At 38.5% G+C, this 15671-nt stretch overlaps 1 protein-coding gene across 1 annotated transcript; it reads left to right on the forward strand.

Moving 5' to 3' along the window:
• The first annotated feature begins 6100 nt into the window (after positions 1-6100).
• LOC103541860 (olfactory receptor 11G2-like) lies at positions 6101-7036 on the forward strand. The gene has a single exon (XM_008508754.2). It carries the CDS (start codon positions 6101-6103, stop codon positions 7034-7036), a length of 936 nt encoding a protein of 311 aa, XP_008506976.2.
• The last annotated feature ends 8635 nt before the right edge of the window (positions 7037-15671 follow it).

Here is a 15671-nt window from a genome sequence, read left to right on the forward strand (position 1 = left end):
TCCCTCCACACTTGGGGACAGACAGACAGAAAATGAGTTGTGCTAAAGACCTGCACCTCCATCAGGGATGAGGAAGGCTTAGAGCCCAACACCCAGATGCAACTGCTGGAGTGGAGTGATGAAATGCTCTGCTCTGGCCTCTCTTGGACCTGGGAAGTGCGGCCTGAGAGGCAGCTGCTTGAGACTCACAGGGCCACCACAAACAAGAAAGGAAAAATCTATAATAAAGCCAGGATTGTCCTGGAAGGATATTGATTCCTGCTGTAACTGTACAGCCCTCTATGCCTGAAGTCTCATCAAACCTCCAACGCATCTCTACCTCTGGAAAAATCAGAGAAGGTTCTGTCCCAAAACTTATAATTGACCCCACTCACTAGAGGTCCAGTGAGTAGCTTCCTGTATGGCAACCACCACATCTGTATTACTTTAATAGAATTTCCCTTGGATACCTGGGAGATGCTATGAGTGGGTTTGAAGATTGATTAGATCTCATGCTGCCCCTGAGAAATTTGGGAAAGCAAATATTTTTCTACTCTACTGAAAACAAAGGCAGTAGGCATCAGCGTCTCCAGAATAGGCAGACCACAGGGAAAAGGAAGAACTAACACACAACAGTCTCCTGACACTGTTCTCCTTCTAGAAGTGGTAAATTGATCCTCACGGAGCAGGGCTCACTCCCTTGGGGCTCTCGTTATAATACCTCCATCCTCCAGCAAACACGGAGAAATCCTCACCCTATATGTACTCTTTCACTCCTTGATGGTTATTGTAAAGGAGACCACCTCTCCTCTCCAGGAAGATCAGACCCTGTCACGGAAACTTCAGGTTTGCATTCCCCTCTTGTCCATGAAAGGAGATGATGTAATGCTTAGAGGAGAAAATAAACATTAAAGAGCTACACAAACTACTACCCTCTAAATAAGGCTCCTTTTTCTTTGCTGCAGCTATATATTGTATGGCTAACAATTCATAAGCATTACTGTGGGCCAGGCCCTACACAAGTACTTCCACACATATCATCTCATTCAGAGTCCTCTACCCTTTGGTGAAAGTGTTAATGTGCCCATTTCACAGTTGAAGGAACTGGGAAATAGTTTATATAATTGACTTGACAAATTTTATGCAATTGGTAAGGTATGAGGTATAATTCAAACCTCAGGCTCCTTACTCCAAATCCTTTGCTTTTCTACAAGGCCTCAGCTGCCTACCACTTCTCATAAATGGGAAAGTTGTTCTTATTTTCAAGGGCTTTGCAGAAAAGTGGGAGGCATGACAATTTTCTGTCCAGATCTAATGAAGCAGCTGGTTGTGCTACTGTGAGAACAGGCCAATAATCCTTCCACACCATTGTGCCTTCTTGGACTTGGGAAAAAATAAATATCAGAGAATTGTTTCTCTTATCTAATATATTATAGCTCAAGACCTGGCTAACCAAGATTCGAGTTTTCCTAACCTTTCCAAGACATAATAGGGGCCAGGAAGCAATTTATTTTGTTTGGCCTTGATAATTAACTCAGTTCAAGCATCCTATAAACGTAACACAGCCTTGACACCATTGTATCCATATTCACACTCCCTCTACCACAGCACTTCCTGCAGCTGATTTAGGAGAATCTTCCTGCTACTTTGGACGGCTCCACTTAGCCTTATGCCAGGTGAACACTGCCGCTGCCCTCTGCACAGTTAAGCCAAGTAATAAAAGGTGAGTAACAATATGGTCTTGTTAGAAATCTCTCTTTTCTCACCCATTGTCAGTTTAGTTAGGTCAAGCAAGAAATGCTGATGGCATACCAAGAATAATTTTTCACACCCTTCTTGTTTTCTAAGGCAACTTTGTGACATCTCAAAGTTGGAGAATTGCCTTGAGAGGGAGTTGGCCTGGATCTTTGGGCTTCATGTGTAAGTGACAAACTATCCCACTAGTGTTCTCATCTGAAAGATAAATGTAACTAATATATCATCCTTTGGGGCTGTCCCAGTGGTGCAGCGGTTAAGTTCACATGCTCCACTTTGGCAGCCCAGGGTTCGTCAGTTCTGATCCTGGGTGCGGACCTACACACCACTGTCAAGCCATGCTGTGGCAGGCATCCACATAAAATAGAGGAAGGCGGGTATGGATGTTAGCTCAGGGCCAGTCTTCCTCATCAAAAAGAGGAGGATTGTCAGCAGATGTTAGCTCAGGGGTAATAGTGCTCAAAAAATAAAAATTAAAAAAAAAAATAAATAAAATATCATCCCTAGATCTATAAAACCTTGATATCACGTGTACTTGTGGGATAGTTGGAATAAGAGGAAGCATTTGCTACTTAAAGTGATTACAAATCATAAAATCCTACTCCCTTTTCATACAAAGAAAACAAAGACTATAGAGATTAAAAGTCTCCTCTAGAGCCACTAAGCACCTTTGTTGCAATGCTGAATCTAGAATTTCCATCCTGCATTCTCTCCTACTTCAATATCCAGAGGTGTGGGACCATAGTTATCTTTAGTAGTCAGAGAGGAAACCATCTTGGGTGGGACATGTTCTGCCACCTACAACTTTCAATCTCCCATCACTTCCTTTGAATGGAATTCCTCTCATGTCTGGGCCAACGCTCTGGTAGCTTCAGGTCATTTGGAGCCTTTCCTGTATATTTCCTTTCCTAAAATTTCATCTTACAGGTTTTTTAAAGTTTAAGTGAAGTAATTGGTAAACATCTATCTAGTATCAATCTATATTATCTCTAACAGTGTAGACAACCATTTCTTTCACAAATATTTACAAAATACCTACAATCTGCATCAGGCTGCACTGGGCACTGGGGATAAAGAGTGAACAGGAAGGACAACAAAAGCACAGACCCTGAACCAGGAAAGTACCTAGCCATTTCTAGAAACTAACAGAAGTCTAATGTTGTATTACTGAACTGTTGTGTGGAGAAGGGAAGGTGTGCATGCATGAGTGTCTGTGTGTGTGTGTGTGCGTTAAGACAGAGAGAGAGAGGCAAATCCTGATTGTTGTGGATGCTCATTTTTGTAATTTGGCTGAAAGCTTATCCAACAAATCAGTTAGCTAAGCAGAAAAACAGGCTGATTCCAGGTGCTGACTTCTGGAGGTCCCCTTCCTTTCTAATAAGGTCACTTGCTGGACCAAGAAGCCCCCATTGTTCCACAGTCAAATGGATGGTCCTTCCTTTCCCTGCCCTATAATTGCATAGAGCTGGGTTCAGCAAAGTATGGCCAATGGGCCAAATCTGGTCTACTAACTGCTTTTGGAGGGCCAGTGAGACAAGAATTTTTACATTTTTAATTTAAATTAAAAATCAATAGAAGAATCACATTCTGTGACACATGAAAGTTACATGAAATTCAAATTTCAGCAGACATAAAGATTTATTGGAATACAGCTATGCACATTCATTTCACAAAACAGCAGAGGTGAGTAGCTGTGACAGAGACTAGATGGCCTGCAAACATAAAATATTTTCAAAAATGTTTGCTGCCCTCTGGTGTAGAGGATTACAGAAGCAGGTTCCTCTCTAATGAAATGCTTGCTAGTGTCGGTATAGTCCAAATACACACACCTCCCAGTGGGATCAGGAGAGCACATGGATGGTGTACACTCTCCTACCCCTCTGCTTCTCAAAATTTATTTTATATTGGCAGTGTTTGAGTTAGTGGAGTATGTGTGCCTCCTTTGCACAACAGTGTGTGTTTGTGTGTGTGTGAGACAGTGAGTGAGAATGTGTATATTTGATTAATAGAATTATGAGATGAGGTTGGAGGTGTTAAGAGGAGTCAAATCAAAGACCCAAGTTTGGAGATTTTATTCTGTTCTCGGTGCATTTGGAAGCTAATTGAAGTCTGTGTGCAAGGGAAGGAACTGATCTGGCTTTCTTTTTCAAACAGTCTCTCTGGCTGTGGCATGCATAACAGGTTGTAGAGAGGCCATGGTGGAAACAGGAACCAGTTAGGACAGCATCACAGTGGTCCGGGGAAGAAAAGATGATGGCTTGAACTAGAGAGAAGTGAGTGGACATGAGACTTATTTTGGAGACAAACTAACAGAAATTTCTGATGAATTAGATGTGAGGGTAAAGAAAAGAGAGAAACTATGACACTGAAATAAGTTTCACCAGAAAAAATAAAGAAAGAAAATTCTTGACGCTTAATCCAAATACTAGATTGTCAAGCAGATTCGCCTTACTCCTAAAAGGAAATTTCAAGAACGCCAGCAAAAGAACCCTGGTCAAAAATATCTAATCATTATTAGTAACAATTGTTGTTAATTTACCATCATAAAGTTTCCTTCCTGTGAGTTGGTACTAGATTTATAGTCTTAATCTTTTGTAGAATCCATCAAGGACATTTACATCTAGCAAAATTCTTCTTTTGTGTCCCTATTTTTATACATTAGCAATCAATGGGCTCACATGACTTCAACATAACATTGAAAACACACCACAAAGGCCAGGACATGCTGCAAAAAAGGCTAAACACCTATTGTCTTTGATCATGAGTGAAGCTTCTACACAGGGACCTTAAAAAAATGTTAGACTATTCTGCTGTCTGCTTTCTACTCCTCTTTCTGAAAGATAAATATGTGGTTTCAGAAATTTATTGGGCCCCTTGACAAATGACTTCTTTAAAAGCAGAAAAGAAAAAGATTTATAGGAAATGGAAGTTCATAGTGCAGGTACCAGAACCCAACCCACCACCACCCCATCAACAGAGGAGTCCATTAAACCCTATTCCAGTTATGTACATTAAGAGAGTCTGAGAGATCTGTGAAGTTTGATTGGCCCCAAGAATCCCTCATGCCTTGTGAATCAGGGAATCTTGAATTTAAAATGACCAGAAAGGGTTTGGGGGGAATATGAATTGTGTCATAGTTACTCCCCTAACCTCATCCCCCTGCCACATGAACAAAATTGTATTCCTCCCCCAACACAACATTCTAAGCACTCTCACCTATACTTGAGAAGTGGTGTCAGCTTACTGCTGCAATCTTTTTGTCTTGCTCCTACAGGTTTCTCAGAACTTGAATATTACTAGTAAGAAATTCTTAGACTCCCTGGGTCCCCACACCAAATTTCAAAGGCAAATACGGGTAACATAGAAGCCAGGGTATGTGTGGGGGGACACAGACTCTCTTTATGTTGTTCATTTTACAGTTATTTACAGAGGGTTCTAATGATTCCATGGCCTGAGTGCATAGTTTAACAAACGTAGTCTAACTTATTTAGAACAAAAGAGATGCATCATGCAGATGTTCAATCTTTAAAAGCCACTGGGCCTTATGATTCTCCCAAGTAGTTACTGGGGAATGGAGTAAAGTTTTAGTTTTCTATTCCCTACAAGTCCACTGTTATTTAATAACTCTATGTTGTCAATAATCCGCATGGTGTGTATTATTGGAATAGAATTATATCTATAACTATAGACTGGGCAAATTCATGCCTCTTTTCCAGGTAAGCACAGACCTGTTTTAGCATGGCCTATTAATAATTCTTTCACCTTGGTCTACTGTGGATACCTAGGATTGCTATTTTTAGACAACAGAAACTAAGCCTAACTTCTTCCTGTTGATTTGAGTGTTTTATACATGAAATTGGTATATAATATTATTAAATTGGTAAGTTAATCATTGAGTTTGAAATAAGGCCAGTTTCAAAAGTCATGTAAAAGAAGGAATTCAAAAAGTTCTCTGAGCTCTTGTTACATAGCTACTTAGTTTGACTCAGTTTCTGCCACAACTGCAGTGATGTCACCTCTTCTGAAAATGGTAGAAATACCATTTTTGTGAGAATGGATAGATAGGTACAGAGATAGTTGATAAATAGATACTCTATTAATTGTGAAGTCTAATATAATCTTCAAACACCTCTACAACACTCCTTCAAGAACTTATCACTTCCCGTCAAAAGTTATTTGAGTCGTAATGAAACTGTAATTGAGAATAAAGAAGCAATCCAGGTCAATATTTCAGTTTTAAAGAAAAAACTAGCTATTGATATGTCTTTATTTTCTATCTTAAGATGGTTTAAATATAAATCTTGTTCTCCATCTGTTTATACAGAGCCATATGATATTTGCTGGCCCTTACACAGCTCACAGACACATGAAAATCTCCAACAGTCTCAGCAACTCCAGCACTATCACTGGCTTCATCCTCCTGGGCTTCCCTTGCCCCAGGGAGGGGCAGATCCTCCTCTTTCTGCTCTTCTCTGTTGTCTACCTCCTGACCCTCATGGGCAATGGTTCCATCATCTGTGCTGTGCGCTGGGATCAGAGACTCCACACCCCCATGTACACCCTGCTCGCCAACTTCTCCTTCCTGGAGATCTGCTACGTCACCTCCACTGTCCCCAACATGTTGGCTAACTTCCTCTCTGATGCCAAGGTCATCTCCTTCTCTGGATGCTTTCTGCAGTTCTACTTTTTCTTCTCCTTGGGTTCTACAGAATGCTTTTTCTTGGCTATTATGGCATTTGATCGATACCTTGCCATCTGCTGGCCTCTACATTACCCCACTCTGATGACTGGACGTCTCTGCACCAATCTTGTGGTCAGCTGCTGGGTACTTGGTTTCCTCTGGTTCTTGATTCCCATCATCATCACCTCCCAGATGTCCTTCTGTGGATCTAGGATTATTGACCACTTCCTTTGTGACCCAGGTCCTCTAATGTCACTCACTTGCAGGAAAGCTCCTATGGTAGAGCTTGTCTTCTCCATGTTAAGTCCTCTGCCCCTCATCATTCCCTTCCTCTGTATCATGTGTTCCTATGCTCTGGTCCTCCGAGCTGTATTGAAAGTCCCTTCAGCAGCTGGGAGAAGAAAGGCTTTCTCCACCTGTGGGTCTCATCTGGCTGTGGTTTCACTGTTCTATGGCTCAGTACTGGTCATGTATGGGAGCCCAACAACTGAGCATGAAGCTGGAACACAGAAGATTGTGACTCTGTTTTATTCTGTTGTGACCCCACTCCTTAACCCTGTGATATATAGTCTTAGGAACAAAGAGATGAAAAAGGCCCTGGAGAAATTTCTGGGGATATGAAAAGTGTTGACCAAAAAGGCTCTTCAGGGGCTGACCTGGTGGCATAGTGGTTGAGTTCAAATGCTCTGCTTCAGCGGCCTGGACTTCATGGGTTCGCATCCTGGGTGCAGACCTACACATGGCTCATCAAGCTATGTTGTGGCAGCATCCCACATATAAAATAGAGGAAGATTGCCACAGATGTTAGCTCAACAAAAATCTTCCTCAAGCAAAAAGCGGAAGATTGGCAACAGATGTTAGTTGAGAGCCAATCTTCCTCATAAAGAAAAAAAGGCTCTGGGCAATTAGAGCCCACAATTGTATTTAACTTACTTACAAACATTTACAAAAATTGTATTTAATTTATTTTCTGGTTAGAACAAATTGGTTTTATTAAGATAATTGTTCATCCTAGTATTGACTAAAATCTCAATCACCTGTGAGTATGTGTCTGTTATTTATTTCTTCTCTTGGTTCTTGATTATCTATCCTTTTTCCCACCGTGCCTCAATTTTTTTAATTGAAGGCTGAACGTTATATTTTAAGAATCCTGAAGAAAACGGCTTTAGTAACTCAACAAATGTAAAGTTTTCTTCTAGCAATAGATAGAAGTAGACCACTTTGAACTCATGTGAGGACTATTTTTAGATCTTGTAAAAGTAGTCTATGTCAGTCTTATGCTTATTTCTGGAAGATGCCCCTTACTCCAGTGTAACTATTGACCCTCCAGGACCAGTTCAACTGACCCTATCTTATCAAGAGAGTAATTAGAAATTTTCCTTCAGAAAATTCGCAAAGTCACCCGCCAGAGCACACACAGCAGAAGAAGTCTCGACCTGAATTGACCACAAAATCAAAGATTCTCCCCCTCACAGAACCAAAGGACTGGGTCATGACCCTAACTTAAAAGTTGGACTCAACAGAAATGAGCAATCCATTATTCAGGAAGATTTGGTCTTAAAATTCCTTCCCCATCATACCATAAAGTTTTAGAATCTTACCATAAATGCTTCAAGCCCTCCAATCAAAACCTGTCCATGTGCCAACCTGTTATCCCTAACCTCTTAAATGCCACCCCAAATCTTGAATTGGGGAGACAGAGTTGAGGGCACACACCCTGTCTCCCTGCAGATTCATCTCACAGAATAAACCTGGTTACTTTTCCAAAAGCTGATGCCATAATCAATTTTTTTATGTGCATCGAGTAAGAGAACCCCAATTTTGGGTGGTAAAAAATTTTGGTGACCATGAAGGGACAAAGTCCTGTGACCACCTGCCTGAAGATTTGGAACCCCCAGCAAGGTGCAGGGTTTTTTCATAGACCCTAAGTAGGCTGCCTAGACAGTTCTAGCCAGAGGCTTAGCTGATTGGATTCCTGTTTTCCTCTGTGGTGCTCCAGGCTGTAAGGTGTTTTATTTTTCTTTTGGGAGAAGAAAAAGCTTCTGGATCAAGATGTCTCTGGGCTCTAGGTGAGTAACTTTAAGAAAGCAACTGTCTTTTACCTTGTATCTCTGGTTTGATTTCTAGAAATATAAGTTTAGCTTGTATACTGGGAAATCCTGTTAGGCTAAGTCCTGAGCCTCTGGCCTGAACTCTGCAACTTAATTAGAGGCAGGATAAAAGGTTCACTCATGAAGTTGCTTCTGGGATCTAGGTAACTCCTGGCACTGGTTCTGAGCAACTCCTTGGAAACTAGCTGGTATTCGGGTCTGTGTTATGTGTAGAATTGTATTGTGTGTTAATGATTGTCTAAATTGAAATCGGCTGTTTGGGGACAAGTTTCTCAGTGACTATAACTCTCTTTAGAAATTGTCTTGTTTGTTGTGGACACCTTGGAAAGAGCCTCATGAAATAGGAATAACTGTAAACAACTGGAACGATACCCCAGGATATGCTAAAACTACAGTGCCCACTTCAGGCTCCTTTTGAGATGCTGAACTGAGAAACAAAGATTATTTATAGAGTCAAGTACTCCACCTTCTGACCTAAAGTTTCCAGAAGCTATAAGTGTTTACAAAGAACTGCAGAATCTTATCAAACTTGCTTAGTTTCCTGAGGGCTTGGCTTAATAATTGTCAGCTTGGAGGTCCCAAAAATACTGTTGGACAAAAATGCAGTTGCATCCCATTTTGCAGTAAGAGATGATTGCATGGGAATGTAGTTTGAAATCCTTTTTGCAGCTAAGGGTCACACCGAACTGCCATCAGCCTCAGGGGAATTACTTTGGCCATTAGAAGGAACTTCCCAGATAAGATAACATCATTTAAAAGTGCGCTTAAAAGTAAAGACTTCAAAATCCCAAAGTAACTTTAGTGAAAGCTTTGTTGGAAAAAGCTAATAGAAAATTAAGTTATAAAAGGTACACAAAAGAAAAACATATTAGGCCATGGCTTTACAAACCTATGTACTCTACTTCCAGAGTTAATGAGACTCTGAGAGACTGGGAGACTGCTGTTCAATACTGCCACATATAGTTACTGTTTGTCCCAGCTGAAATATGACAAGACGTTTGAAAGGATTTAGCAGTTTCTGAACAGAAATTTGGGTAAACTGGAAGCTGATATTCAGAGCCCGATAGGAATTTTCTTTGCAGGTCTTCTTCCCTGAGTTACAATAAAAGTAAGCACCGAGAGAGAAAGAAGCAGATTAGGGATAATGTAGTTGAACAAGTAGATCAACCTATAATGTCTTTTAAGTTATAACCCAACTTCTGAGAAATTAAGGGCACTTGTCCTTAAAAAAAATCCTTGCAAGACTGGAAAAAGCAGCTATAGAGGCAGTTCAGATTCTACTCATTTCCCTTACCTTCCAAAGTTCATGAATTCTCCAGGAACCATCTAGCCCATCACCAATTTCTAAAAGACTGAAGGGAAAAAAAAAGGAGAAAAGGAAAGAAAAATGACCATAAAAGTGCTTTCACCCAAAACCTATCATCTTGAGTGACTTCTCCACTGACATTAGTAAAACAGTTTAACACATAATTTGGATTCATAGAGGAGCCTTGTATTACTGTACCTGATTCATGGCAGTGATTTTAAAACAATAGCTGTAGAGTGTATGTGTGTGTGTGTATCTCTAAGTATATGTGTGTGTGATATATTATCCTCTAGATGGTATAATTTATAAAGAGGTCTATTCAATTTGCTTAAAATAAGCACTTATGTAAATATTTCTAAGTGTAATAGAAACTAACCCAAATGTCCTTCTAGTTAACATGACACAAATTAATCTTTGGTAAAGGAAAGCTTATTAAAGATTGCTGATTTGACTAAAATGGACGTGTCCTCAAAGACATCAGCACTGGATATGATGCAGACATGCAGCCTTTATTCTGATGTTTATTAGCCAAATAAGCTGATGTTATCTGTTACAGAACTGATTAACAAAAATAATAACAAAATTATAGCTCATTTTGTCTAATGTCTCGCAAAGTTTTATAGGGAATCTAAATAATTATTGGGAACAAGTAACCTAAATTGATGTGAAAAAGATAAAAAATTTGAATGAACTTAGTAACAATAATTATGTGTTATGGTGTGTGTATTTATAAACTTGCCAAGCCAAAGAATGATAATGTAAAAAAAACAGTTAATAATTGCCTCCTCTTAGTTTTCACTAAAAATGAAGGACTGTAAGGGTTAAGAGTTTTAATTTATGTATGTAATTAAAGCTACTAAAAATTAATAGCAATACGTAACTGAACCAAGTAAATTATACATAATGCTTTCAGTAAGAAGGTATAAAAGATGGAAATATTTTTTGTTTTATTAAAAAAAATAAAATTTTCCTAATAAGGAAAGAAGGCATGGGACAAATTCTGAATATAAAAAGAAAATTATAGAAAGTTTGTGGAAGAGGAACCCTGAGGAAAGAATTTCATGCATGGTCAAGTTGGCTAAGTTTACAATGAATTTAAGTAAGTAAATGAATTTTAATAGCAAAAGTAAGCTGAACAATTAAATTAAAAAGGTGCAAAATTAAATTTGATTTTCTCCCTCTTAAAAGCATAATTTCCTTAACCTTTTAGTTTGCTTTTGATTAAGAGATTATACTAGATTTTTCTTTATTTTTCAGTAAGTCTACCTGAAAGAAAGATATCCTGCATTTTGTCAAAATCTCTTATGTGCTAAAAGGCTGAAATCTCTCTATTAAGAGAATGAAATTTGTTTGTTTTTTTCAATTTATTAGCTCTATAAGTTTGCCTTTAACATCTTCTGTTGTCATTTTGGTTAAATGGATAAACAAGCATTATTTCACAGTAAGCACTGTTTCCTATTTGACCAAATGTTTTAAAATCTTTTGATACTTTTGACAAATTTCCCCAAAAGTCAAACTTTGAGAATTTCCAAAGGGGCCCTGGGACTTCTCAAAGAATTTATTCCCTCTTTCTATAAAGAGAGAGATATTAAACTAATTAGGCATCTTTAATATGTTAAATTATATGAGAAGCACTGTCAAACAAAGATGATAAACCTTCTCTTTTTTTTTTTTTTTGAGGAAGATTAACCCTGAGCTAACTGCCAATCCTCCTCTTTTTGCTGAGGAAGCCTGGCCTTGAGCTAACATCCATGCCCATCTTCCTCCACTTTATACATGAGACGCTTACCATAGCATGGCTTTTGCCAAGTGGTGCCATGTCTGCACCTGGGATCTGTCCTGTACTTGGTTCAGTTAGTATTGCTGTGGAACGTGTGAACTTAACCACTGTGCCACCAGGCTGGCCCCCTTAACCTTCTTAAGATATACTATGTGAGCAAATGTTATTGATGTAAGTGTTTTAAAATTATATAACTTTCTTAAAATTCTGATCTTTCCTTGTTACCAGCCAGAATTCTAGTTATCATTTTGAAGTATTATATGTCACAGAAATAGAAGTTTCTTTGTCAATTGCCTTTTTCAAGTCTTCCGTCATTTGCAGATAGCTGTTATTTTACTCTGATGTTTTGAAGATGTATTTCATCGTCAGAGAGATTCATGGAGAGGACTCTAACATTCTAGAATACAGGTTTCTGATAAATTTTCAGATCATAAAACCAAACTGGGTAAGAAGTTAAAGAACAGTAATATAGAAACTGATGACTTCATTAAACTGCTAAGAAAAGATCAAGAGTTGGTTACATGAAACTGAATGAACTTATGAGGATGATCATACTTTTTATGACTTCTCATTTGAAATATTGCTCATTTTTAATATTTTATTTTTCTAGATTTAAGGAAAGGTTTTTCTCTTAAGCAAACCGACTTATAGCAACTTGGTAAATTATACCTTTGAAAGCAGAATTGAAGCATTTATCTTTTTCTTCCTACCTGATACCTCCAGAATTTGGAAACACTTTGTGAGTAAGTCTTATAAGTTTCATGACAATATAGTTACTTGTATAAGCTTAATAAGAACCTTATCTCCTTATAGCAGGGCACGATAGGAAATATTGATCATATTACCAAGGCTTTGACAGGAGTGTCATATTTGAGAGAAACATGCGTAGACTCAGATGACCAGACAGCTTTGAGGAACAAACATGGGACTTTATGGAATAAAACCGCTTGGAAATATTGGCCTGGTACCTTGCTTACAGGGCTCCTATAAACCTTACCAAGTGTGTAAAGAAAGTCACTTCCTGGAAGGTACAAACAACCACAGGATATATTTGGGGAACCTCAAGAGAAGAGAGGAATCCACCCAAATCTATAGGTATTGTAGTCAAAGTCTAATCCTTAGCTGATATTTCCTGGCTGTAGGAGGACTTTAAAGTTCAATCTGAGATTCCTCATAAAAATTTCCAACAAGGCAGATTTGAAAGAGCCTATATGATCAATTACTATTCTTGATGTATTCATATAAGTAATTGAGCCAAGTTTATTGAAACTAGACATTTTGCAAACCAATAAGTCTTAATTTAGCTATCTTTGGTAAAAATGAGGGTGATTTAGGGAGAAAAAATATGTTTCAATTAAAACTATAGTACACATTCATGGATATTAGATTCTAGTTCTGCTAATTCTTTAAGGTTTTTGTTTTCTATCTGCAGGCTGAACTGGATCCTGAATTCTTCTATTCTCCTGAAATATCTGTCTACAAATCTCCAAACTAATGTTTTCAATTTTTTCCATCATTTTCATTTGGAATCATTGAGAACAGAAACCAACCTTTTTCCTGAAGCCCTGAAAATTGAAGCTGGAAAGCTTGCTATAAACTTAAGAGAGATTCATGTGCACTGCTCTATAAACCACTCAGAAAGATACCTGAATACTAGATGATATCATCAGAAACATTTCAAACTGAAAAATATTATTTGACCCTGACATCTAGAAATCTTTTTTAACTGACATCCCCCTGGTCTCAGAAACTAGTTTATAATTTGCTCCAACCATTAACTTTGTTTTTTCTTTCCATTTCTCTAAAAATGCCTCTTATTACATACCTGGTTAGTTGCTTACACAATATAGGCCTAACTTTGGGAGCCCACCTGCATCACTGTCTTACTAAGAGATTGATTCAAAGAGATGGAACAACCTATTCGCTTTATCAGGAGGAAGAAGCTAGAGCAGTCATGGCATTATATCCCTCAAGATTGATGAATGAACAACAAAAATGGGAGATTTGTAAATGCAGGCCCTCCAGGGCAAGTTCAATTGATGCCATCTTATCAATTGAGTAACTAAGATATTGTCTTCAAAAAATTTGAAAGTCACTAGCCAGAGCATGCACAGAAGAAGAAATCTTGACCTGAAACGATCACAGAGCCAAACATTCTCTACCCACAGAACCAAATGACCAGGACACGACCTGAGCTTAAAATTTGGATCCTTATCAGAAGTGAGGGGTCTGTTAATCAGGAAGATTTGGTGTTAAAATTCCTTCTCCACCTGACCATAAATGTTTAGAACCTCGTCATAAATGTTCAGAACCTTACCATAAATTCTTCAACCTCACCAATCAAAACCTTTTATTCCAGCATTTCCACATGCCAGTTTGTTCTCCCAACCTCTTGAATTTCATCCCAAAGCCTGAATTGAGGTGAGAGGTCTGAAGCCACATGCACCCATCTCCTTGCAGATTAATCTCACAGAGTAAAGCTGATGTCTTTTCCCAAGAGCTGATGCCATAACAAATTGGGGGATTTTTTGTATGTGCATTGGGCAAAAGAACCTCAATTTTGTGTTATAACATCAGGAACATGGCCTTTCAGAGATCCTGTAAGCCTGGACTGCTTCAGGACCCCTCCACCTTAATCAACCTGACTTCCTATTTCTGTACTCCTTGAACCCCATGAATCCTGAAACCTCTGCTCAGCTCTTCAGATGCCCAATTTCTGTATTCTGCTAGATTTCTTGAAATCTCTTCTTGCACATGAATGGCTTAGAAACCCCAAAAATGCCTTGAACAGATATTACCTCATATTTTGAGCCTCATATCTCTGTGGTCCTCCTCTCTGCAAGAATTGGTTCTCAAAATCCAGTAGTTTTGAGAGCCTCAAACACCAAATCCTTTATTTCCACAGTTCAGTGAAAATAGTGGTTTCTGCTAAGACTTTATTTTGCCTTCCCCCATTCTTTTCTGCATGCCTCCATATGCCCATACTCCCTAGACCCAGTGAATTGTCAAATGTCTTCAGGGAAAAACACCCAACATGAATGTGGACTTCATCTCCTTCACTCTCCCTTCTTGGAATTGTAGCCCCTAGAGTCTTGCCTGTGTTAATTAGTCTCTAGTGCCTTCAAATGGTTGCTTTATCTATTTTGTCCAGATTTTACACTTACTTTTGATGGAAGACTTAGTGTAAGACAAGCTGCTCAGTTATGACCATACCAGAAATTCTTTCCATTATATCTGAATTCCATACATTCTCACTTTTTCCTTCACTTTCAGTAGATTATCTGCTGCCATAACCATGCAAAAACCCATAAATCAGAGACAAGTGGATACAGGGACTCATATAAACACAAGTCTGAGATGTAGACCTGATTTTCTTTTCATTGCAAACAGCTCCAGATTTCTGAGGATTCCACCTTTCCAAGTGAGGTGGGGGTGTGGGGATTGCTTTCAGTAAAATAAGAAGTAAAACCAGGACCACAGAGAATAGATTTAGGCCATATCTATATAATTTTTAATGGGAGACATTCAGAAGTTGTAGATGAGTGAACTTACTCAGCATTTGTTTTAGTGCCTTGGGCTAGTTCTCCTTGAACTCCCTCCTTGGTCCTGAATGAAAGGTCATCCTATTATTGAAGTGTATTTACCATTTCAACTACTGGATTCTGCAGATGAAGAAAATGAGGATTGGGAATCAGGAGTGATTTTCCAAGAATAGTAACTTTAATGGTAAAAAAAAAAATTGCTATCTATCACCTTTTTAACTAGCCCACGTTGCTTTTTATTTACTAACTAATCCTATATTTCTATCCTTAAGACTTCTCAATTATTGGCCCATCAGTGACGTAGGACTTCTCAAGTATTTACCAGTTAAACAATGTTTGTTTCCCTAATATACATAAAGCTCTGTAAACAGTAAGATAAAGCAACATCTCAGCAGGAAAATAAGTAAAAAAATATAAACGCATAACATAAAGAAACACTCAAACATATGGAAAGAACACTAATTCATTCATTTAAAAAAGGCATGAAAACTATAACGGTGATAACAGGGAGACAATG

Source organism: Equus przewalskii, chromosome 1 (assembly GCF_037783145.1).
Source record: "Equus przewalskii isolate Varuska chromosome 1, EquPr2, whole genome shotgun sequence".
NCBI classification, from domain to species: domain Eukaryota; kingdom Metazoa; phylum Chordata; class Mammalia; order Perissodactyla; family Equidae; genus Equus; species Equus przewalskii.

Excerpts from the sequence above, each read along its gene's own strand:
- LOC103541860 (XM_008508754.2), top strand. The coding sequence starts at position 6,101 with ATGAAAATCTCCAACAGTCTCAGCAACTCCAGCACTATCACTGGCTTC.